The 21,890-nt window shown below is 20.9% G+C and overlaps 7 protein-coding genes and 1 long non-coding RNA gene across 10 annotated transcripts in view; 4 read left to right on the forward strand and 4 right to left on the reverse strand.

The window, feature by feature from the left end:
* The window catches only part of LOC107993869 (mitoguardin), a 32,505-nt gene extending 28,291 nt beyond the window's left edge, over positions 1–4,214 (forward strand). The window contains exons 4-9 of the mRNA XM_017050523.3: positions 839–1,026; positions 1,757–1,894; positions 2,140–2,252; positions 2,331–2,499; positions 2,643–2,876; positions 2,937–4,214. Of these exons, the coding sequence (XP_016906012.1) occupies positions 839–1,026; positions 1,757–1,894; positions 2,140–2,252; positions 2,331–2,499; positions 2,643–2,876; positions 2,937–3,254 (1,160 nt within the window). The 3' untranslated portion in view covers positions 3,255–4,214. The remainder of the gene's footprint in view (positions 1–838; positions 1,027–1,756; positions 1,895–2,139; positions 2,253–2,330; positions 2,500–2,642; positions 2,877–2,936) is intronic.
* A 564-nt stretch (positions 4,215–4,778) lies between these two features.
* Positions 4,779–5,898, reverse strand: LOC107993872 (uncharacterized). Its single transcript, XM_017050531.3, has 4 exons — positions 5,534–5,898; positions 5,324–5,448; positions 5,143–5,253; positions 4,779–4,997 (listed from the first exon to the last, which is right to left on the reverse strand). The coding sequence occupies exons 1-4, from the start codon at positions 5,674–5,676 to the stop codon at positions 4,879–4,881; spliced, it is 498 nt and encodes a 165-aa protein (XP_016906020.1). The 5' UTR covers positions 5,677–5,898; the 3' UTR covers positions 4,779–4,878.
* A 323-nt stretch (positions 5,899–6,221) lies between these two features.
* Positions 6,222–7,380, forward strand: LOC107993845 (actin-related protein 2/3 complex subunit 5-C). The gene is made up of 3 exons (XM_017050471.3): positions 6,222–6,486; positions 6,568–6,640; positions 6,966–7,380. The coding sequence occupies exons 1-3, from the start codon at positions 6,326–6,328 to the stop codon at positions 7,203–7,205; spliced, it is 474 nt and encodes a 157-aa protein (XP_016905960.1). The 5' UTR covers positions 6,222–6,325; the 3' UTR covers positions 7,206–7,380.
* LOC114576994 (uncharacterized) lies at positions 7,343–7,868 on the reverse strand. The gene is made up of 2 exons (XR_003696650.2): positions 7,564–7,868; positions 7,343–7,460 (listed from the first exon to the last, which is right to left on the reverse strand). It is a non-coding gene; the product is annotated as an uncharacterized LOC114576994 (long non-coding RNA).
* A 1,247-nt stretch (positions 7,869–9,115) lies between these two features.
* Positions 9,116–10,484, reverse strand: LOC107993888 (programmed cell death protein 10). Its single transcript, XM_028664824.2, has 5 exons — positions 10,342–10,484; positions 9,997–10,174; positions 9,760–9,892; positions 9,501–9,665; positions 9,116–9,431 (listed from the first exon to the last, which is right to left on the reverse strand). The coding sequence occupies exons 1-5, from the start codon at positions 10,411–10,413 to the stop codon at positions 9,347–9,349; spliced, it is 633 nt and encodes a 210-aa protein (XP_028520625.1). The 5' UTR covers positions 10,414–10,484; the 3' UTR covers positions 9,116–9,346.
* Positions 10,463–15,587, forward strand: LOC107993883 (pre-mRNA-splicing factor syf1 homolog). Of its 2 annotated transcripts, none has more exons than XM_017050549.3 (16): positions 10,463–10,601; positions 10,857–11,044; positions 11,155–11,303; positions 11,408–11,729; positions 11,787–12,086; positions 12,167–12,308; positions 12,898–13,049; positions 13,129–13,349; positions 13,433–13,595; positions 13,674–13,787; positions 13,868–14,030; positions 14,109–14,218; positions 14,600–14,803; positions 14,888–15,101; positions 15,175–15,315; positions 15,461–15,587. In XM_017050549.3, exons 2-16 carry the CDS (start codon positions 11,003–11,005, stop codon positions 15,532–15,534), a joined length of 2,511 nt encoding a protein of 836 aa, XP_016906038.1. In that variant the 5' UTR covers positions 10,463–10,601; positions 10,857–11,002; the 3' UTR covers positions 15,535–15,587. The 2 variants fall into 2 exon arrangements, with proteins under 2 accessions (XP_016906038.1, XP_016906039.1); XM_017050550.3 differs by having other exon boundaries at positions 11,787–12,062.
* LOC107993884 (F-box only protein 42) lies at positions 15,338–18,033 on the reverse strand. Its single transcript, XM_017050551.3, has 7 exons — positions 17,892–18,033; positions 17,451–17,794; positions 17,150–17,307; positions 16,938–17,068; positions 16,711–16,850; positions 16,496–16,632; positions 15,338–16,415 (listed from the first exon to the last, which is right to left on the reverse strand). Exons 1-7 carry the CDS (start codon positions 18,013–18,015, stop codon positions 15,869–15,871), a joined length of 1,581 nt encoding a protein of 526 aa, XP_016906040.1. The 5' UTR covers positions 18,016–18,033; the 3' UTR covers positions 15,338–15,868.
* A 126-nt stretch (positions 18,034–18,159) lies between these two features.
* Positions 18,160–21,263, forward strand: LOC107993885 (protein O-glucosyltransferase 2). 2 transcript variants are annotated; one of them, XM_017050553.3, is made up of 8 exons: positions 18,160–18,301; positions 18,772–18,996; positions 19,344–19,555; positions 19,643–19,854; positions 19,926–20,170; positions 20,300–20,537; positions 20,614–20,913; positions 21,010–21,263. In XM_017050553.3, exons 2-8 carry the CDS (start codon positions 18,833–18,835, stop codon positions 21,130–21,132), a joined length of 1,494 nt encoding a protein of 497 aa, XP_016906042.1. In that variant the 5' UTR covers positions 18,160–18,301; positions 18,772–18,832; the 3' UTR covers positions 21,133–21,263. The 2 variants fall into 2 exon arrangements, with proteins under 2 accessions (XP_016906042.1, XP_016906041.1); XM_017050552.3 differs by lacking the exon at positions 18,160–18,301 and adding an exon at positions 18,343–18,482.
* The last annotated feature ends 627 nt before the right edge of the window (positions 21,264–21,890 follow it).

Raw genomic sequence — 21,890 nt, forward strand, 5'->3', positions numbered from 1 at the left:
AATATAAATATATAATATATATATATATAATATAAATTATATATATATAACGTAATATTCATAATATTATACATAATATTATATATATATACACAACATAAATTCATTTATTTTTTTTCTTCTAACTTATTATATATTATGTATTATCAATATAATTCTTTCAAAAATTTAGAGTAATATATTTATGAATAAAAATTATAATTTTTAAATGATTTATAAAGATTGTCATAGATATAATATTAAATCATATATATTATTTAATTAAGAATTATTATATATACTATAATCATATAATTATCATATATACTATTTAATTAAGATTATTTAGTTAAAAAAAAACAAGCAATAAAGATCAAAAGAATTGAGATACACAATATATATACAAATTTAAAATTGAAAACATTAAATATCATTTTGATTACTGATGATTAAAATCTTTAATAAATTTTTAAAGAATAAATAAAAATAAAGAATAAAGAATAATAAAGAATAAAGAATAATAATTTTTATTCTTATAGAATATATTTTATATAAGAATATATTTTTTATTCTTCTTTATCTTAATTCAAATAAATCTATAATAAACAATGTTAATAAATAAAATTTATTTATTCTTGAAAAAAATTTTATTCAATATTTTTTTATCGTAAATAAAAATTTCGTAAAAAATAAAATATAATAATAATAAAATGATAATCATGTAAATTTCTTTTATATTGCTGTGCGAAAATGTTTCTCAGAACAAATTAAATAAATTCGAATTCATCATTTACATTATATATGCTAAGGAGAAGAATGAAAATTGACAAATGTAAAACGATGTAACTTAATGATACAGGATTGGAGGCTCTGGAAAAAGCTCTCTATTGCTGGGAGGATGCTCTTACAGCATTCAGCTCTTCACTCAATAATGGTACGCTCGCATTACCGTCTAAGGCGGATGCAGCATTTACGCACGATGTGCAAGAACTTCTCGATATGGGTTATCAAATCCAAAACCATGCAGAACTCCTATTTATCGACCAGGTAAACATATCAATATATATATTATTTTTCTTTTTTTTTAAATTAATAGATTTCTATTAAAATTATTGTATCATTTAAAATATAAGAAAAATAAAATATATTTATTATAAAATATTTTGGAATTATTTAATTTTTATTTTAATACGTTATTATAAATTATTTTAATAAAAAAAAATAATTAATTTAATTAAATAAAAGTACTAAGTAATTTAATTTTGATTAATAATAAATAATTCCTCCGTTATTTAACTAAGATTTTATAAAATTTTTTCTATTCATTTGAAATCTTTTCTGTATCATGTTAATATTTATATATATTATATTTAGATCTCCGCTATATTCATAAATTTTTTTTTACTGCATAAAAAATGCAGAAATTAATCCAATTTAAATGATAACTGACCAGAGTAATTAATGCAATGAGTTACTTGACTTAACAACAGGCAATAAAGAATTATACATAGGAAGTTTATAGCTATTGCTATTTTAATCTAATCTATGTTATATAAAATGTTGTTACATATATAAATATTAGTTATTTGATATAAAAAAATATATATATATTTTAATTGAAAATTTTGTTTAATATAATCTATAATCTATAATCTATAATCTTTTTATATTTTTAATGTTATTTACCTATTAATATTACACAAGCAATTTAAAAATAATAAATTTTAAATTAGAAAAATAAAATAATTTATTATAAATAATATTTCAATATTAACAGCATTCAGTATTGTTCCGAAATGAAGATGAGGAAAGTATAGATAGTCATAAACCTTCGAATGTAGGTAGCCGAATATCCGGGAAAGATAAAGCAGATGCAGCATCTTCTCCAGAATCTTTCGAATCTGCACGTGATGGAGTAAGTAATTTTTTCGTGTCTTTGAATAAAAATAAATAATAAAAAATTATTTTTAATATTTTAATTAATTAAAATATTATTAATAATATATAATATATATTTATATAATATATAAATATTATATAATATATACATATATATTTAATTAATAATATATAAAATATATATATTTTTAATATTAACAATGTATAAAAATTATTGATATTTATATTAATATAATATATACATTAATTTATATAATGTAGGTAGCAGATTTGCGGGAATTTGAAGAATTCTCTGAATTTTTTCCACATTTTGAAAAGCAAAAATTATATCATGCTGCTCTTAAACAACACGAAGACAAAGGTATTCCATGCAGGTAAATAATTTTAAGATATGTCTAAAAATTTATATTTAAATATATATATGAATTCATTATGATTTATATTTATTATAGACGATTACATACGGAACTAGTGAAATGTGGTTCAGATGTAGAATATTTAGCAAAGGTACATTGCTTACGACAAGCATACACGAAATTATTTACTGTATCTTCTGCTGCAGAGTGGATTGCAGATATAGGCCGACAAGTTATTAGTGATTTGATCATGTATGCAGACAGGGTATACACAACATATATATATAATATCATTATGTATAATATCATTTATTTCTATCTGAAAAAAACATAAATCTTAAGAGTAATATAATTCGGATTTTAATAAATAATTTTTAGTAAATTTTAATGAAAAGTTTCTAATATTAGGATCCTAAGGATTATTTAATACACTATGAACGAATGTTAGAATTCTTACAAGAACAAAACAATCGTAGTATTATGGAAGAAGAACTAACTAGCAGAGGTGTAAAATGTATAAATTTCTACGACGTTCTGATTGATTTTATTTTATTAGATGCCTTTGAAGAAGTTGAAAAACCACCATCATCAATTAAAGCTATTTTACAGAATAGATGGATATCTGCTAGTTTCCGCGAAACTGTAAGTAGAAAAATAAATTTATTAATTTAATTTTTTATTTACTTTTATTTTATATTTAAGGCAATTGGAACTGCAGTTTGGTCAGTGCTTGTTGGTAAAAGACAAATGTTAAAGTATGATAAAGGATTTCTAGCCCATTTTTATTCGATTTCTGAACAAATTTCTCCAGTACTTGTGTGGGGTTTCTTAGGCCCAGAAGGAAGTTTACGTTCTACTTGTCATTATTTCAGAGATCAAGTAATAGAATTCCTTATAGATATATTTAATTTCTTTAAAGTAAGATATACTACTATTGATAATCTTGCTGAAGATATACTCAAGGAAATGAAAATAAGAGTTGAAAATATAAATCAAAGACTTTCTCTAGAAGGCTGCTAATTGAATATAAAGTAGGTATATATTAAATAGGTATATATTAATATTAAATATATATAAGATATTGGTATATTTAAATTAATATGATAATGATTTGACATAATTTCTATCATGTAATAGATTTAAAATTGTTGAAAATAATTTAAGCTAAGAAATAATTTTTATTCTTTTGAAATTTTTTATTCAAATATTCATATCAGTACAATACAAGTATTATATGAGCATTATAAAATTAATGTTATAAGAAAAGATTGATATATTGATTATTGATATATTTCATAATATAATAATCTCAGTGAAATTATTAAAAATTTAATTTTAAAGCTTCAGTTTAATATTCAGCAAAAATATTTTTCATAATTTGCATCAAAATATTTAAAAATAAATATATTCAAATAAAAAATGTATAAAATATAAAAATAATTTTTTATATAATTTTATTACTTGTAATATATGTAAATTTTTGTAGATATTAATTTCAATATATTACATATTTAGTACAAAATTTATAACAAGATGTTTGAATATAATTATTTTATAATGAAAATGAATTTTAATATATTGTTATCATTTCAATGTTATAAAATTGTTTATATTAATATATTATTGTATAATTATATTGATTAGGTATAATTATATGATAAACAACTATTCATAGTATTTAAAAATAGCATAAAAAAATATTTTAATTCCTTATATTTATATTTCATGAAATATCATGATTTAATATCAAGGTTCTAATATGCTTTAAGATATATTCAATTTTTATCAAAAAATTATTAAAAAAACATTAATAATTTTATTTCATAAATGTATTTATATTATCTTTTCTATGATAAAATTATATGTACAATATTTTTTTAATAATCATTTATAAAATTTACATAAACATATAAATATTGTTTAAAAAAAAATTCATTACAAAAAATAAGCAATACAATATAATTAATAAAAATGTAACTATATGTTTCAATATTTTATATTTTAGCAAACATTCCAATATTTTGTAGGAACATTATTTATTTTTTCATTCAATGTTGAATTTCATATTCTTTATTAACAAAATGAAAACTACTAGAAATTTAATACATTATTTTGTCTTAATTTAGAGCATAAATTCTGACAATAAGTCTGCATGAATAATTTATTTTAAAATTTGTATTAATATTATTATCATTATAAATTTTTATTTATGAATTTTACTTTGATAAAATTGATTATAAAATAAATACAATATATTATATTTCTTTTTTTATTCTTATTTTTATTCTTATTTTTTAGATGTTATAACATAAATTGCATGTTTATATATGATTAATATCAAATTATTTATAAAATTGAATCAATATAGATTTTAATAAATTGCAAATAAAATTAAAATGATCAAGTTTATACAATTTATATACACAAAAAAATGTATTTTATCTTAGATTTTATTATATATTATGTTATATAATTTTACAAAAATAATGAATATATACAAAAATTTAAGTAAAAAAATTTAGTTTAGAAAGAAAAATATTAAAGTTATATTTTTTATTTTTATTTAAAAATATATTTGAATATTAGATATATTAGAATATAGATATTGCATTGATCAAATATATTTATCTTATATAGATATAGATTAAAGAAATAACATGTCCATTGCTTCATCATCAGATTCTTCTTCATCAGTAGATGGTACATCTGGCATTATTTGAGTTATATTATGTCTACGTTTATACTCTGCAAAACTTTCTCTTTCTGTGATAAAATAATTTTTGTTAGATAATATGATAACTAATAAAAATATATTATTAATTGTATTATTATCTTTTTCCACAAGCAAATACGAATAAAAATAAACAAATTATTTAATATTAATTATAACATAATGTTGTATAATTACCTATGTTTTTTAATGAATCAATAATCCAATCACGTTTATATATATGTGCTGAATCTATACTAATTAAAGGATTTCTTTCTTTTTCAATACATAATCTTAACCATTCTGTCCCTATCAATTTGATAAAAATTAAATAAAAATGGTAAAAACAATATAAAAAATAAATAAATAATTATTTTACATTTATGTGCCTTTATAAGTGTTATTTTAATTTCTCTTTCTAAGTTTATGTGAATTGTTTTTTCTGCTATTACAGTTCCAAAAAGATATAAATAAATATAATAATTTTTTGAATTTACTGTAGTGCTAGAAATAATATATAAATATTCTTATATAATTTTAAAAATTTTGTAATTTTTATTTTATATGAAATATTAAATGTTTAAAATACCTAAATAATAAATGATCATATTCTACTCGAAGGAAATATTCCTTTATATCTTGTAATAAAATACGTACGATTACCGTAGTATCTGTTTGATACCATAGAATTTTTGGCGTAAAATATTTACTTACAAGTTTTGGACAATTCATAATTAATTATTATCTTACAAAAAATACATTTATTATGAATAAAATATCATAGAAATATAATATTATTTCGTCTTCAATCTTTTACAAATTTAAGGAGTGTATTCATAAAATATAAATGATATTTGAATTAAATGAAAAATAATTTTACATACAAAAAATGTTTTCATAAAAAAACATTTAATTTGTTATTATTTTCCACATCAAACAATTAAATATAAAAAAAATGTAAAAAATATATTAGATTAGATTTAAATCTAGATTATATTTGGCATATACACTTTTTTAATTTATTTGATTTATATATATTATATTATATTATAAAAAATATAAATTATAAAATTAAATAAAAAAATAATAAATTATAAAAATATTTCGTATTTCTAATTGGTAGAATTTTTTAATGCATTTAATTAAGAATATATTTCTTTATAATTTTATATTTATAATAAAATAATATAAATATATACAAGAAAATTTTTAATTATAAAAAATAATGAAAATAAATAACAAATTTCTTTATTTTATTCTCTGTTTAAAAAGAAAGACATACTATATAGATTACATACTTGAAGACCAATAAAGATTCATTTCACAACGTTAGTTGATAAACCGGGTATAATCACGGTGAAACGTCAAATAGAAAGATAAAATGTCAAGAAACGATGGCAAAAAAGATTCATCAGCATCGACATTTCGAAAAATCGATGTTGATCAATATAGTGATAATAATTTCAGAGAAGAAGATGCTGATGGAGGCATAGGAGGACCTACAGGTCCAGATGAAAATGAAATTTTAACACTTCTTAGCCAATATCCTTTTTATAACTTTCAATAATTTTCTTTTAATATTTTTTATAATATTTTTCAATATTTTTCTTAATATTTATTTACGGGTAAGAATGCCGAAGCTTTAATATCAGTATTGAGATCTGCACCACTTGGATGCAAAAATCAACAAGTAAAGGTAACCTTACAAATACGTTCATAATTGTTTAAAATATAAATTTTTAATAATAGAATTTTTTTGTATTTATTATTTTAAAATATATTTTAATAGTTTTAATGTATAATATATATATAAAATAATTTAAATTCTTCAAATTATATAATACTAATAAGAATATATAATTCTATGTAATGCTATTCATAAAATATATTTAATGTAGTATTTAACAAAATAAAAATAAAAATTTGTGTTGACTTTCTTTTATTTTATATTAATATAATCATATATGTCACAATATATAATTATTTTTGCATCAAAAGCAAATATTAATTGAATGTTACAGGACAATGCTCGGAATTTAACACTAAAAGTTCTTCTAAGTATAAAATCTACTCAAATAGATGATTGTTTAACACAATTAGATCGTGACATGCTGGATGTTTTAATGAAATATATTTATCGGGGATTTGAAATTCCAACAGAAGGTAGCAGTAGTCATTTATTAACTTGGCACGAAAAGGTATATAATATCAGTGGTGTTGGCAGTATTGTTCGGGCATTTGCAGATAGCAAACGTGCTTAAAAAAATTTGTACATTTTCCAATGATATTCATTACAATAACTGCTATTAATCCTTACTGTTATTCAGTGTCATTGTTAATACAATGAGGATGTAGATAGAGGATGTAGATTCCAAATGAAAAATATAACACATTGGTGTACATTTGTTATCAATAAAGTAATTTTTATTTCTTATATATTTGGAGAAATGTCTTTCTTATTTTAAATCTTCAGATTGATAAATCTTATTTTTCTTCTCTATTTAAACTAGAATATTCTTATTTTTATATATAAAATAATAGTACAATATATTAGAAATTAGAATAAGTTAGAATAAATTAGAATAAATATGTATATATATGTAATAAGTGAAACCAAACCTCAATTATTGAATCCATATCTATGTATTATACGATCTATTAGATCTACTGCATACATATTTTTATACGTTATAATATATTTTATATTATATTTTTGTATTTTTATTTTAAAAGACAATAAAGTTTATCAGATATTAGAGTTATCTTTTGAGCACATAAATTTCGTAAAACAAATATAGAGAAAGCGAACAAATAATAGGACAGAGATAGGGTAAAAATTCAGAAATCAGCGCCATCTTTAGGATGTCATAGATGAAACAAATATAGACAAAAGACCAAATAGAAAAGTATTAGGTATTTGTTAAAATATCAAAAAAATTTTTCAGACTAGTAACTTACTTAAAGTAAAATAAGAATTGATTGCCAGCATTATCTTATTAAAGAGTTTTAAAATTATTTAAGAAATAACATTGATTCTTAATTCTTATTTTATTTTTATTCTTTTCTTATTTGCTTTCATCTACATTACTTTCATAGCAAAATATTAAGATATTGGCACGTAATATTCTTTTGTGTCGCATAAATCATTTGAGCCTTTTGTAATACATGCGACATTATTAGTTCAATACAAAAAATGATTATAATTTTGAGTGATCAGAATTCATATTTAATTTTATATTAAAATTCATTGACATAAAAAATTAATATTCTTATATATGAATTAATATATATTATGTTACAATGTAAATTAGTATATATTATACGTATGTACTTTATGCAAAGAATTTATATATATTTTTATATATTATATTAGTTTTCCTATATATAAAGAATTTATATGTATTTTATATATAAATAATTATAATTTATCTATGTATGTAATTTATGTATTTATCTATGTAAAAGATTCATATATTTTTATACGTTTTTTATATGTAATATTTATAATTTAAAACATTTATATTTTCATATTTATTAGATATAAAATATTTCTTTTTGCTATTCCTAAAAATATGATGTTTTAAAAAAATAAATATAAAAGATACATATAAAACAAAATATTATTTTTCATAATTAGAATTAAAATAAGTAAAGTGAAAAAATTATAGAGTGATAATTTCTGTCAATATATCTTAAAGAATATATAAAAAACAAATATATAATAAAGTAAATAAGAATTCCAAAAAAATTTCATATATCATTTCTTGCAGAACTATATTTTTATAATCATAAAATTTGATAAAATATTTTTATCAATTATATTATTATACTTAAAAATTAAAAAAAAATTTCATATCATGTGTCTTCTAATTATATTATATCCTGATATAAAATTTTAAATTTGAACAAAAATTTCAATTTTGTATTAAAAAAAAAAAATTTGAAAAAACAATATGAAAACTTTCTCTTTTCAAAAATAATTTATCAAGATATAACATATATTTATGATATATATGTGCATTTATAATTAGCATAATTAAAAACATGAATTTTTAAACTCCTAATGCATATTAAACATATATTTTAATATAAAATAACTTCTCTTAAAAATAATTATATATTAAATATTAATATTTAATTAAATTATTTAATTAAATTATATATCAAAATATTTATATATTTTAGAAATCTTATATATTATGTATCTATGTATTCATTTACATGTAATAATTTTATAAAAATTTAATACATATAAAATAATATTATACATGTTTTATATGAAATGATAATTAAATTTTATGATAATCAAATACATAACAAAATGGATAAAATTGGAATTAAATATTTTATAATAGTTCCAATTAATTTTATTATTGCAAAGATATTATTTAAACGAACACATTTATTCACATTTATCTTTTACTGTGAGCATTATCATATTTGTTTGATGTATCAAATATAATGCACTCACAAATACTGCATTTGCTCTGTAAAAAAAGATAATTATAAAAATAGAACAACTTAATAGAAAAAAATGAAAAATTAATAATGCTTACTGTCCTTCTTTAAAATATTCTTTTAATGTATTGCTAAATCTTTTACTATATTTAACAAATTCTCTTTTTCTTTGATCTAATGCTTGTTTTCCAGCAGAACCACGAATAAATGCAGTTACTTCATTCACTGCATCTAACAGTTTTTTTATTGCACTTGCAATTTCTCTGAAAAAGAAAGATAAAAAGATAGAAAAAGTATATTAATCTTATATACATATAATATTAATGTTATTGTAATATAGAACTTATCAAAACATACTTGATTGTTTCAAGAAAAGTCTTACGATCTGTTATTTCATCAGGAATTCTGCTAAGTATTCTTTTTAAAGAAGTTGATTTACGGTTTAATTCTTGAAAGGCATCTTCAGACCTTGTTGATTTATATTCTACAACTATAATTATAATACATGATAAAATAATAAAATATTTGTTAACTATATCAAACAATTTTTAATTAATTTGTTTTTTTTTATCTTGTTGTGTATTATAATTATACCATCATAATCAGAAGCTGTTCCTTGTAATCTAAGAACACTTTCATTCATATCAAGATTAAGTTCTGCACGTCGTATTATACCAAGAATTAAATCATGTGTAATTCCTGGATGAGAATTTTCAGCTTTTAATAAAGCTGTACGTAATGTTTGAGCAGCCAATACATTTTGCCTCTCTAACTATGTAATAATGGATTAAAAAAATAATATGAATTAGAATATATAGAATTATACATTAATGTATATTATTTTTAAATATTTTTTAAAATAAAAATTCCAAAAAAAATTTTTTTATATTTAAAATTTTGTTTATAATCTCAAAATTATAAATAAAAAAATATCAATACCTTCATTAATATTGGTCTTAAAATGACAGGAAGAACCAGTGATGTAACTGGAGTCTCATCACCCATTGTCATCCTTTACAAAGTTTATTTATAAGTACAGTTCAAATGTAATTAATTTTCAATTAATTAAATGCAGCTAATTGATTTCTTAATTAGCTAGCTTAGCATAAATCGAATTGTTTACATTAAAAAATATCTATTTCAATCATATTTCTACTATGACAGCTGTCACGTTTAATAATATCTTGTTACAAAACGAGGTAAACAGGTTGTGCAACTTGAACTTAGTTCAATATCTTTAAATAAATTTTCTTTGAATATATAATTGTTTTATTATTTTTTACTAATTTTAATATTATAATAATTTTAAAATAAAATGTTTTTAAAAATATAATATTAAAAATTTTAAATATATCAAATATTTTATTATTTTATAATTTAAAAATAGAATATTTCTTAATATTTATGAATATCTATAAATATTTTTTTTAATAAATAAAAATATTTTCTATTAGATTTATGTACAGCACCAAATAATTTTCAATTATTAATGATCAATGAAATAGCACCTTGATATAGCGTGGTTGAAACGAATTGTATCAAAATACACAGTACAAAAATAACCTCAAAGTACCTCAAATAATTATTAAAATTTTCAATAATGTTAGAACGCAAAGATCCAGAAGGAAATATATATGTTTTTGTAAGTAATTCATTGTGAATTACATTGTGAATTATATAATTGTGAATATCATTTTAATTTTTATAATATTATTTTAATATCTTTATCTTTTATGTAATTTTTTTAAATAGAATGAGGAAGATTTACCATACGAAGAAGAAATTTTAAGAAATCCATATTCTGTAAAACATTGGCAACGTTATATAGATCATTTAAAAAGTACAAAAAGTAATAATTTAAATATCGTATATGAACGAGCATTGAAAGAACTTCCTGGAAGGTAAAATATAAAATTATATCTTTTTTATTTCTTTTTATCAGATTTTATAAAATATTCATTTTTATTTATTTTTATTTTATCAAATTTTCATTTTTATATGTTAGTTATAAATTATGGTATAATTATCTTCGTCAACGTGTCAATCAATTGAAAGGAAGATGCATAACTGATCTTCTTTATGAAGATGTAAATAATGCATTTGAACGTGCTTTAGTTTTCATGCATAAAATGCCTAGAATTTGGATGGATTATTGTACATTAATGACAGAACAATGCTATATTACACGTACTCGTCAAGTTTTTGATAGAGCACTTAGAGCTCTTCCTATTACACAGCATCATCGTATATGGCCATTGTATATTGAATTTTTGAAAAAACACAATGTATATGAAACTGCAGTCAGAGTTTTTAGACGATATCTAAAGGTAAAGTAGAACATTCTTATTATGATTTATATTTAATAATATAAAATATATTTCTAGTTAGCTCCAGAAGATACAGAAGAATATATAGAATACTTGAAATCAATTGGAAGGCTTGATGAAGCAGCTGTAAAACTTGCACAAATTGTTAATCAAGATGATTTTATATCAAAACATGGAAAGTCTAATCATCAATTATGGAATGAATTGTGTGATTTAATATCAAAGAATCCTTCTAAAATAAAATCTCTTAATGTGGATGCTATTATTAGAGGTGGATTAAGACGTTATACTGATCAATTAGGTCCTTTGTGGAATTCTTTAGCAGATTATTATGTTCGTAGTGGTTTATTTGAAAGGGTATTAAATAATCTTTTATTTATATTAAAATGTAATTTATTAAGTTTATAATCATAACTTCATATTTTCATTTGAAATAGGCAAGAGATATTTATGAAGAAGCAATACAAACAGTAACTACTGTTAGAGACTTTACTCAAGTATTTGATGCCTATGCACAATTTGAAGAACTTAGTCTTAGTAAACGTATGGAAGAAGCTGCAAAAAATCCTACTGAAGATGGTATTAGAAATATATTTTTATTTTTAATATTCATATATTTTTTATTATATATATTGCAGTAGAAGTATCAATTCAATAAATGTTACTTATTACTCAATGTATATATTAATTTATAAAGTAAATGTATTCTAAAATCTATTAAATATAAATTAATAAATGCATACATTTTCAAATCTATTTTAATAAAAATATATACAATAAAACTATATATTTGTACATAGATTGCATATATATAATTTACACAATGATATAATTATAATGATTATTTGAACAATATTAAAAAACATTATTGCTGATATTATGAACCATCTATAGCTATCAAAAAAAATTTATTCTAACTAAGTAATTTTAAATATATTTAATGGATTTATTTTAAATTTATACATTGTTTAGTAAATGTGTATTATTATTAAAGAATTGTATTGAATTAATACTTTCACTAAAATCTTAACTATATAGTATGTATATATATATATATATATACACTACATAGTAAATATATGTATATAAATAATTTTATTGCAATATATATATTTATTAAAAATATATGTATTTATAATTTCTATCATATTTTCTATCATATTTATAGATGATATTGATTTGGAATTGAGATTAGCACGGTTTGAACATTTAATGGAAAGACGTTTATTACTTTTGAATTCTGTATTACTCAGACAAAATCCTCATAATGTACAAGAATGGCATAAAAGAGTTAGACTTTATGAAGGACAACCACACGAAGTATAAAATATTTTTATTAAAATTTTTAACAAAAAATATTTTATAATTTTGCTATTATGATTATCACTTTTTTTTTTAGATCATTAATACATATACAGAAGCTGTACAAACTGTGCAACCACAATTAGCAGTAGGTAAATTACATACTTTATGGGTTGAGTTTGGTAAATTTTATGAAGAAAATAATCAAATAACAGATGCTAGAGTAGTTTTTGAAAAAGCAACTCATGTTCCTTATACTAAAGTAGACGATCTCGCTTCTGTATGGTGTGAATGGGCAGAAATGGAAATTAGGCATGGGTATAGTATTTTTTTGTAAAATAATTTTTTCTAAATATATCAACATTTTATAATTAATATAACAATATATTTCATTTATACAGAAATTATAAAGAAGCATTAAAACTTATGCATCGTGCGACAGCTATGCCATTCCGCAAAGTAGCTTATCATGATGAGACAGAAACAGTTCAAATGAGATTATACAAATCTTTAAAAGTTTGGTCTATGTATGCTGATTTAGAAGAAAGTTTTGGAACATTTAAAGTATATTAATATTTTCTAAAATCATACTTTTTAAATATTATTCATGAAATTTTGTAATTTTTAATATTTCTTTTACAGACATGCAAAGCTGTATATGACAAAATTATAGATCTAAAAATTGCAACACCACAAATCATTATTAATTATGGTCTCTTTTTGGAAGAAAATAAATATTTTGAAGAAGCTTTTAGAGTATATAATGAATGATATTAGAATATTATTGAAACTTTAATCATTTTTTTTCTTTATTATAATTTAATTATTCTTTTTAGGCTTATGAAAAAGGTATTGCACTCTTTAAATGGCCCAATGTTTATGATATATGGAATACATATCTTACAAAATTTTTAAAGCGTTACGGTGGAACGAAATTAGAACGAACGCGAGATTTATTTGAACAATGTTTAGAATTTTGTCCACCAAAATATGCTAAAGGTATTTTCAAATAATATTTAATTATATATATTATAAAAAATAATGTTTTCTTTTCTTATTTAATTTTTTTTATTGTAGCTTTATATTTACTATATGCAAAATTAGAAGAAGAACATGGTTTAGCTAGACATGCAATGTCTGTATACGAACGAGCAACAAATGCTGTTCTTCCTGAAGAAAGATTTGAGGTAAAAAATATAATAATATCTATTTCATATGTATTTAAATATATCAATTATATTATTAAATACATATAGTAAATCTCATCCTAAAATTTTTTTATTCTAAATGACTCTAAATGGCTGGATTATTTGATTTAAAATAAAGATCATGTTGATATCTGCAAAAATTTCAAAGAAAATATTTTATAATTTTATTCACTTATGTCGATATATATTTACCAATAATATAAGAATGTATATATATATTTATATTAAGAACATGGATTTTTAATTTTATAACATGTTACATGTATCCCTATATTTTAATATATGTTCAAAATCAAAACACAATAAAAAATAATGTTCATACAAATCTATATTTAATAAAAATTTAATACATTTTTATAGATGTTCAATATATATATAAAAAAAGCAGCAGATATATATGGTGTACCAAAAACAAGACAGATATATGAAAAAGCTATTGAAGTACTTAATGAAGATAATACAAGAGAAATGTGTTTAAGATTTGCAGAAATGGAAACAAAATTAGGAGAAGTTGATAGAGCTCGGGCAATATATGCTCACTGCAGTCAAATTTGTGATCCAAGAGTATAAAATATTATTTAATTAATTAATATAATAATAATATTGAAATTAATATTATATTCATATATATTTTTTTATTTTATTTAGGTAGCATCAAATTTCTGGCAAATATGGAAAGAATTTGAAGTAAGACATGGTAATGAAGATACTATGCGTGAAATGCTTCGAATTAAACGTAGTGTACAAGCTATGTACAATACTCAAGTAAATATGATGTCTGCACAAATGTTAAATAATACATCGAATTCACTATCAGACGTACCAGCAGATGCAATGCGTCTTTTGGATAGTAAAACACAAGGTATAGATTTTAATTTTATTATTAATTATTATTATATTTGTTCGATTTTAATAAATTTTAATAAATTTTGTAGATAATATTACTACAAATAAGGACAGTATTAAATTTGTTCGTGGTGTGACAGAAAAAGACGGTAAACCGGAATCTCAAGTAAATAATCCGGATGAAATAGATATTGATATTAATGATGTTAATGAAGGAGATATAGAAGAAGGTAATATATAATGTACAATATATAACACATTAAAATTTTTATTACTCTTTATCATGTGTAATATGTTTACAAATTGCTTTAAAGAACTTTAATTGCGACACATATATTTAATATTCTATTTTTGTATATGTGTTTTTCGTTTCAGATATACCTATTGAAAAACAAACTATTCCGTCACAAGTGTTCAGTAGTTTAAAAACAATTGATGATGATGATTAACATATAAATTATATCATTTGGAAAATATGTAAATAATAAAACTTGCAATGAAATGATAAGATTTTATAATTGATATACATTGTTTGTACAACTATAATAATTATTTCTGGTCAAAAAATTAACTTTTCTAGATGATTTTTTTTTTTTGACAAAAATAAAATTAATACTTTAAAATTATTTATCATAAAATTTTCTCACAATTTTTTAATAATATCACTTTTTTACTTTCCAGTTAAATTAATTTTTAGTAAATAATTTATAATAGAATCAAGGCTAACAGAATTAAACTATTCTTAATTAAACATAGAAATGTATTATTTGTTGCTACAAGATATTAAATAATATATCTTGGTGGATTTATAAAATGGAGATCATTATAAACTTCAGGCTCATCCATATCAGGATGATTTTGTATAGATGCTTGTTCTTTGCCAATACCTCCAAATACTATTAATTCACCGCGACCAGCTACGAGCGAATAAAGTATTCTTTCATTGGGACCCGATTGATCATTATGTTTTAAAGGAATCCACGAAGCACTACATTCTTCGCATAAGACATTCGTGATGTCTAATACAAATATGGACAAAGTATTTTTTGTCTTTTTTGCAGGCTTCGATTGTGCTCTTCGATTTCTAATACTTTCTTCCATTCTACGAAGAGATTCTAATTGTCGTTGTCGATGACTATTAATGTCATAACGCACTGGTTCATTACGAAAAGCTGTCATACTTAACATATTATCATAACATAATGTTAAATTCTTTGTAAAATTAGGAGGATGATGCGGAGGGCGTGGATTTTGTATAGATATTTCGGAAAACGAACCATGTCGTCCATTAATGTTTACATCTCTATCAATATGAGATACGCTTCCTTGTCTAAAAATAATTTATAACTGTAGATTTAAAGTTAACTTCACACATATATAAGTATTAACAATAAACTTAAATAACCAAACCTTCCATGTAATGGAGATGAATTATTTGTTCTCGTTGAAGATGCTGCTTGACAAGTGACCTTTTTGAGCGATATACTCATATCATTTGGCTTATTCTGACATTTATTAATGCTAAGAACAATAATATGATTTCCCACCTATAAAATAAAAAATATTTTGAATACAATATAATAAAAAAATATTATAATTGTATTATGATAAGATAAAATTATTACCTTACAAGCTTGATGACACCAAATGCGTGTTGGAGCCCATTCTGTATTGTGCATATTTACTTTTTTCCATGTCCATACTGTACCTTCCATTTTTAATAACCAGGCATCATTCATAGCAACATTAGGTCCAGTGCAGCCTCCTTTAAATATTTATATTCATATTAATATGTTAAGATATTTATAATAAAATCAAAAAAATTTTTAGAGTATATTTTTAAATTATCTACCTAATACAAGAAGATGTTTGTCTCCAAGCTCTATTTGAGATTGACCATAACGTGGTTGTGGTTTTAAATTTGAAGTAGGTTGCTTATGCCAACTATAGGAATCCAGATTCAAACACCATACGTCATTGGATCTGTCTCAAAATAGTACTGCATTGTTATTAAATTAAATTAAATAGTTTATTAAATGCCATTCAACAACTTCTGATATATACCTATATCCATTACATATACCACCAAAAACAATCATATAATTTTTATGAATTGAAGCAGAATGTGCTGAAGTGGGTGGAGGTGTTTCCAAGGTATTTATAGCAATCCATTTATTGGATTCTATAGAATATACATGTAATTCATTGAATAATTTTGATTGCTAAAAATATAACAATAATATTAAATAATATAATAATATTAAATATTTTCTTACATAATCAATTTTATTTATTCATTTATATATATTTATATATATTTATTATTTTATTTATTATATTTTTATAATTTTTTAATCAAATGTACCTGATGTACAGAGTATAATGCTGGATGAGACCATCCTCCAAATAAAATGAAACTTTTTTTATAATATAACATAGTAGCACAAGCTTTAGGAGATGGATATGTTCCCATTGTGATTAATCTGATCCATTTTCGTGTATCCAAATCCAATCTCCATAAATCATTGAATGTTGTACATGTTGCAGTACATCCACCAAATACATACATAGAATTTTCATATGTACAAGCAGAATGCGAATGTCTTTTTGCAATAGTAGGCATCCAATGCTTGGATGGCCATGGACTCCAAAGCAATGATCCATAAGCTACAGACTTATGAAAATGTGCTTTATTGTGTTGTATTACATCTATAATAAAAATAAAATTTTATTGATTTTTAAAAGTAAATTAATAATTAAAAGATAGATATAGATATATTTTTAGAACAAAAAAAATTTTACATACTTTTGGTAGCACGGAACCATCTTTTGGATACAAGTTTACATTCCTGAAGATTTTTATATGGTGGAATTAAACTTAAAATGTATTCTAATACAACATCTGGTAAATCATCAATATTACACTCCATTCTATATTAAATGCTTATTAAAAATGTTTTACTAATAATCTTTTATTTTATGTCTAATTTTTTAAATATTCAAGCCAAATTGAAAGTATTATTATCTCAAAGAATCGAAAATCATGTTTTTTTTTTTATTTACTTTCTGGCGATTCCGCAAATTAAAGAGATTCCCACCTGAAAATTAAGAGAATTTTCTATGCGACAAATTCGATACGTCCACATAGCATAATAGATATTTATGCTCCTATTATGCATTTTACTTAACTATTTTATAAATTACAAATTATACAGGGTAAGTACTACCATTTTCATAAATAAAGGTAACCTAAGAATGAAAATCATATGTATAACTGCGATATAATGTAGATAGATAGATCTTTACATGTTGGCTATCATGAAGTAATACTTGTTTGACAGTAACTAAAATATATTCAAATCACGTTAATTTCATTTTTTTGTTAATTTCTTAAGAGGTATTTCCCTTATGTATTCATATTTGTTTATGATAAAAATATTTTTATATAACATAACTGGAAAAAAGTTATAATTTCGATTAACTTCAGATTTTTGTTAATTATATTTCGATTTCAAAAACATTATTGTATAATTGACTTCTAATTTCAAGATAAATATATTTCTGTATCAATTTTTTCTTATTTAATAAATATATTTAATATAAGATTAAAAAATAATATAGAAAATGCTATTTTAATTTTAAATTTTGTCAATAAATTTTTATATAAATAAGAATTACATTTACAGCATTTCTGTGTATTGTATTTTGCATATCTATCAATCTTATCTATCATTATTCTAAATAAGAATGATATTTATATCGATCTTATTGTTGCTTATTTGTCAAGAAAGCAAAAATATTGAAATAAATCCATCAAAAACGATATTTTGGGGACCAGGATTGAAACCAGATAAAATAACAATGCGAGCAAGATATATTTTTTTACAATTTGTCGATTTAGAAGGAAAAAAGTATGTTTTTTTATTTTTAAGATATCTACATCTTAAAAAATTATATTATTTTTTATTTTTAAGACTATAAGATTATAAGAATTAAAATATTTTTAAGATATTTTTAAAATTTTATTATTTTTAAGATATCTATATTTTAAAAAATATATAAATATGTTAATTATATTAATTATATTAAATACATTAACTAATTGAAATTAATTAGCTTAGGTTTATTTTTTTTAAATAATTATATATTATTTCATTCATTATATATTATTTTTAAATAATTATATTTCATTCAAAATTAATAATATATATAATTATTAATATATATATAATTTTTTATTAATTTAAAAATTTTTAAGTTTAACAGAATCACCTGGAAAAGATATAATATCTGTTTTTATACAAGGACAAACTTCAATAGGATATACATGTCATGTATGGACACAAATTTTAGATTGTAAGGATGGAAGTTTTATTGTTAGATATAAGTTACATAATACATGCTTTAATTTAAAATTAAAAATAAAAATGAAACATAATAATTTACCTATTTTATCAATAGAATTTAAAGGTACTAAGTTAATTATAAATTAAGTTTATTATAAATTTCTTCATTAATTTTTGTACGATATAATTAATTTAATAAAAATTTTTTTAGGACCTATTTATGAAGAAGAATGTTATTGTCCAAATCCTTCTATTAATAATTGGTTAAGCGATTTAGGGTGTTTAAAGAATTACAAACAAATACATAATGATCTTATTTCTTTCACAAATGTAAATTTTGATAAAATACGTAAAAGTATTGTGAAAGCATATGATCGACCAGGAAGTGTTAGTTTATGTCACTATGTAGTTCAATCTAACAAAGTAAGTAATACTGCAACTTGTAATTTGAAATTAATTTAAAATTATATTTGAATTAAACTGGATGAAATAAGATTTTTAGGGAATGTTATGGACGATATGTAGGCTTCAAAATATTTATGGATTCTATTCTTTTATCTATTACTCGTAAAGTTTTATTGCCAGACATTGAATTCTTTGTAAATTTGGGAGATTGGCCACTTGTTCCAAAAGAGGGTAAAAATTATCCTATATTTTCTTGGTGTGGTTCTTTTGATACAAAAGATATTGTTATGCCGACTTATGATATTACAGAATCATCATTGGAAGCAATGGAAAGGTATAAATTTATTAATCATATTTTAAATAAATAAATAATTATTTTAATCCATATAATTTTAAGATTATTGTATATTTTTATGTTGCTAATATTATATGTAAAATAATATAAAATAATAATATTTTACAGAGTAATGTTAGATATGTTATCTGTACAAGGTAGTACAGATACACCATGGAAAAAAAAGATAGAAAAAGTATTTTGGCGTGGTCGAGATTCCCGCAGAGAACGACTTGATTTAATCGATATTTCGAGAAAATATCCTGATTTGTTTAATGTTTCAATTACTAATTTCTTTTTTTTTAAAGATGAAAAGGATAAATATGGTCCTGGGCAAAGTCATGTATCTTTCTTTAATTTTTTTAAAGTAAGAATAAATAAATTCATATATCATGTAATTTAATTATAAATTGAAAAATTGAAAAATATTAATATTTGCGCAGTACAAGTATCAATTAAATATAGATGGTACAGTAGCAGCATATAGATTTCCATACTTACTTGCTGGAGATTCTTTAGTATTAAAACAAGATTCAAGATACTATGAATTTTTTTACAATGATCTCATACCTGGAGAACATTATATATCAGTTAAAAGTGATTTATCAAATCTTATTGAAAGAATTATGTGGGCTAAAGAACATGATCAAGAAGCATTACAAATTGTTAAATCTGCTAGAAAATTTGCAAGAGATAATTTATTACCACATAACATATTATGCTATCATGTAGCTTTGTTTCATGTAAGAAATTTCGATTAAAATTATACAGATTCAACTTTATTTATTTTTTTCTTAAATATATATATATTAGAATAACATATTTTTTTTATATTTGAGGAATGGAGTAAACGCTTAAAGAGTAAAATTGAAGTTTTACATAACATGGAAGAAGTGCTGCAACCAAAACATTCTTGTAAATGTTACAACGCCGATGTTACAAAAATTAAAGAGGAACTATAATATATTAATTCAATCCTTAATAATATAATTTGTATTTTATATTCGATTTTGTGTGAATAAGTAATCTATATTTTTATATGCTTTTTGTAAATATAACAAATATTTGCAATAAATTATAATAAAAGAGAAAAGATGAATTTGATAGCATAAAATATTCATATTATTACAATGTTAAAAGACTCTATTTTAGATTCTACAAATTTAAAAATATGTTATTTTATGTTATAAAAATCTTTTTTATTTTAATTAACCAAATTTATTTAAATAATATGTTATATTGATAAAAACAAAAAAAGTATACACAAAAATTCTATGAATAATAAAAAATAATTATACATGAAATTAAATAATATATAATTAAAAATATATGTAAATTTTTTGCTATCAAAATGAGAATTTTTCATATATAAAAATGATAAAAATTCTTCAAGAAAAAAATGAAAATCGTTGTATAAATTCAAAACTTTTTAATGATAATTAATTAAAAACTAAAACTAGATAAGTAAATAAAAAATTAATAATTCTAAAACAAATTGTTTTAATGAAAATTGTAAATAGCAAGTACATATTGTACTATATTTCATACATTTTATCTTGGTGTGATAGATATGATTATATTATTTTATACACACCAAACTTTTCAAATTACATACATTCCTAAACAATATATTTTATATTTAAATACCAAATTAAATATAATAAAGATTAATAATTCTTTAAACTTATATATAATATAAATATATAAATCAAATTTTTGA

The sequence above is a fragment of the Apis cerana genome, linkage group LG3 (assembly GCF_029169275.1).
Source record: "Apis cerana isolate GH-2021 linkage group LG3, AcerK_1.0, whole genome shotgun sequence".
Classification (NCBI taxonomy): Eukaryota; Metazoa; Arthropoda; class Insecta; order Hymenoptera; family Apidae; genus Apis; species Apis cerana.

What these genes read in the sequence shown, in the direction of transcription:
- LOC107993883 (XM_017050549.3), top strand. Translation starts at nt 11,003, where the DNA reads ATGTTAGAACGCAAAGATCCAGAAGGAAATATATATGTTTTT. An exon ending in TTTTTAGACGATATCTAAAG is followed by an intron (nt 11,730 to 11,786) that starts GTAAAGTAGAAC and finishes ATATATTTCTAG; the next exon opens with TTAGCTCCAGAAGATACAGA. An exon ending in ATGAAGGACAACCACACGAA is followed by an intron (nt 13,050 to 13,128) that starts GTATAAAATATT and finishes TTTTTTTTTTAG; the next exon opens with ATCATTAATACATATACAGA.
- LOC107993845 (XM_017050471.3), top strand. Translation starts at nt 6,326, where the DNA reads ATGTCAAGAAACGATGGCAAAAAAGATTCATCAGCATCGACATTTCGA. An exon ending in ATTTTAACACTTCTTAGCCA is followed by an intron (nt 6,487 to 6,567) that starts ATATCCTTTTTA and finishes ATATTTATTTAC; the next exon opens with GGGTAAGAATGCCGAAGCTT. An exon ending in GCAAAAATCAACAAGTAAAG is followed by an intron (nt 6,641 to 6,965) that starts GTAACCTTACAA and finishes TGAATGTTACAG; the next exon opens with GACAATGCTCGGAATTTAAC.
- LOC107993884 (XM_017050551.3), bottom strand. Translation starts at nt 18,015, where the DNA reads ATGGAGTGTAATATTGATGATTTACCAGATGTTGTATTAGAATACATT. An exon ending in CAAACATCTTCTTGTATTAG is followed by an intron (nt 16,851 to 16,937) that starts GTAGATAATTTA and finishes AAATATTTAAAG; the next exon opens with GAGGCTGCACTGGACCTAAT. An exon ending in GGTGTCATCAAGCTTGTAAG is followed by an intron (nt 16,633 to 16,710) that starts GTAATAATTTTA and finishes TTTATTTTATAG; the next exon opens with GTGGGAAATCATATTATTGT.
- LOC107993872 (XM_017050531.3), bottom strand. Translation starts at nt 5,676, where the DNA reads ATGAATTGTCCAAAACTTGTAAGTAAATATTTTACGCCAAAAATTCTA. An exon ending in TATGATCATTTATTATTTAG is followed by an intron (nt 5,449 to 5,533) that starts GTATTTTAAACA and finishes TATTATTTCTAG; the next exon opens with CACTACAGTAAATTCAAAAA. An exon ending in TGATTCATTAAAAAACATAG is followed by an intron (nt 4,998 to 5,142) that starts GTAATTATACAA and finishes ATTTTATCACAG; the next exon opens with AAAGAGAAAGTTTTGCAGAG.
- LOC107993888 (XM_028664824.2), bottom strand. Translation starts at nt 10,413, where the DNA reads ATGACAATGGGTGATGAGACTCCAGTTACATCACTGGTTCTTCCTGTC. An exon ending in AACAGCTTCTGATTATGATG is followed by an intron (nt 9,893 to 9,996) that starts GTATAATTATAA and finishes TTATAATTATAG; the next exon opens with TTGTAGAATATAAATCAACA. An exon ending in ACTTTTCTTGAAACAATCAA is followed by an intron (nt 9,666 to 9,759) that starts GTATGTTTTGAT and finishes TTTCTTTTTCAG; the next exon opens with AGAAATTGCAAGTGCAATAA.
- LOC107993885 (XM_017050553.3), top strand. Translation starts at nt 18,833, where the DNA reads ATGATATTTATATCGATCTTATTGTTGCTTATTTGTCAAGAAAGCAAA. An exon ending in TCATTGGAAGCAATGGAAAG is followed by an intron (nt 20,171 to 20,299) that starts GTATAAATTTAT and finishes AATATTTTACAG; the next exon opens with AGTAATGTTAGATATGTTAT. An exon ending in CTTTCTTTAATTTTTTTAAA is followed by an intron (nt 20,538 to 20,613) that starts GTAAGAATAAAT and finishes ATATTTGCGCAG; the next exon opens with TACAAGTATCAATTAAATAT.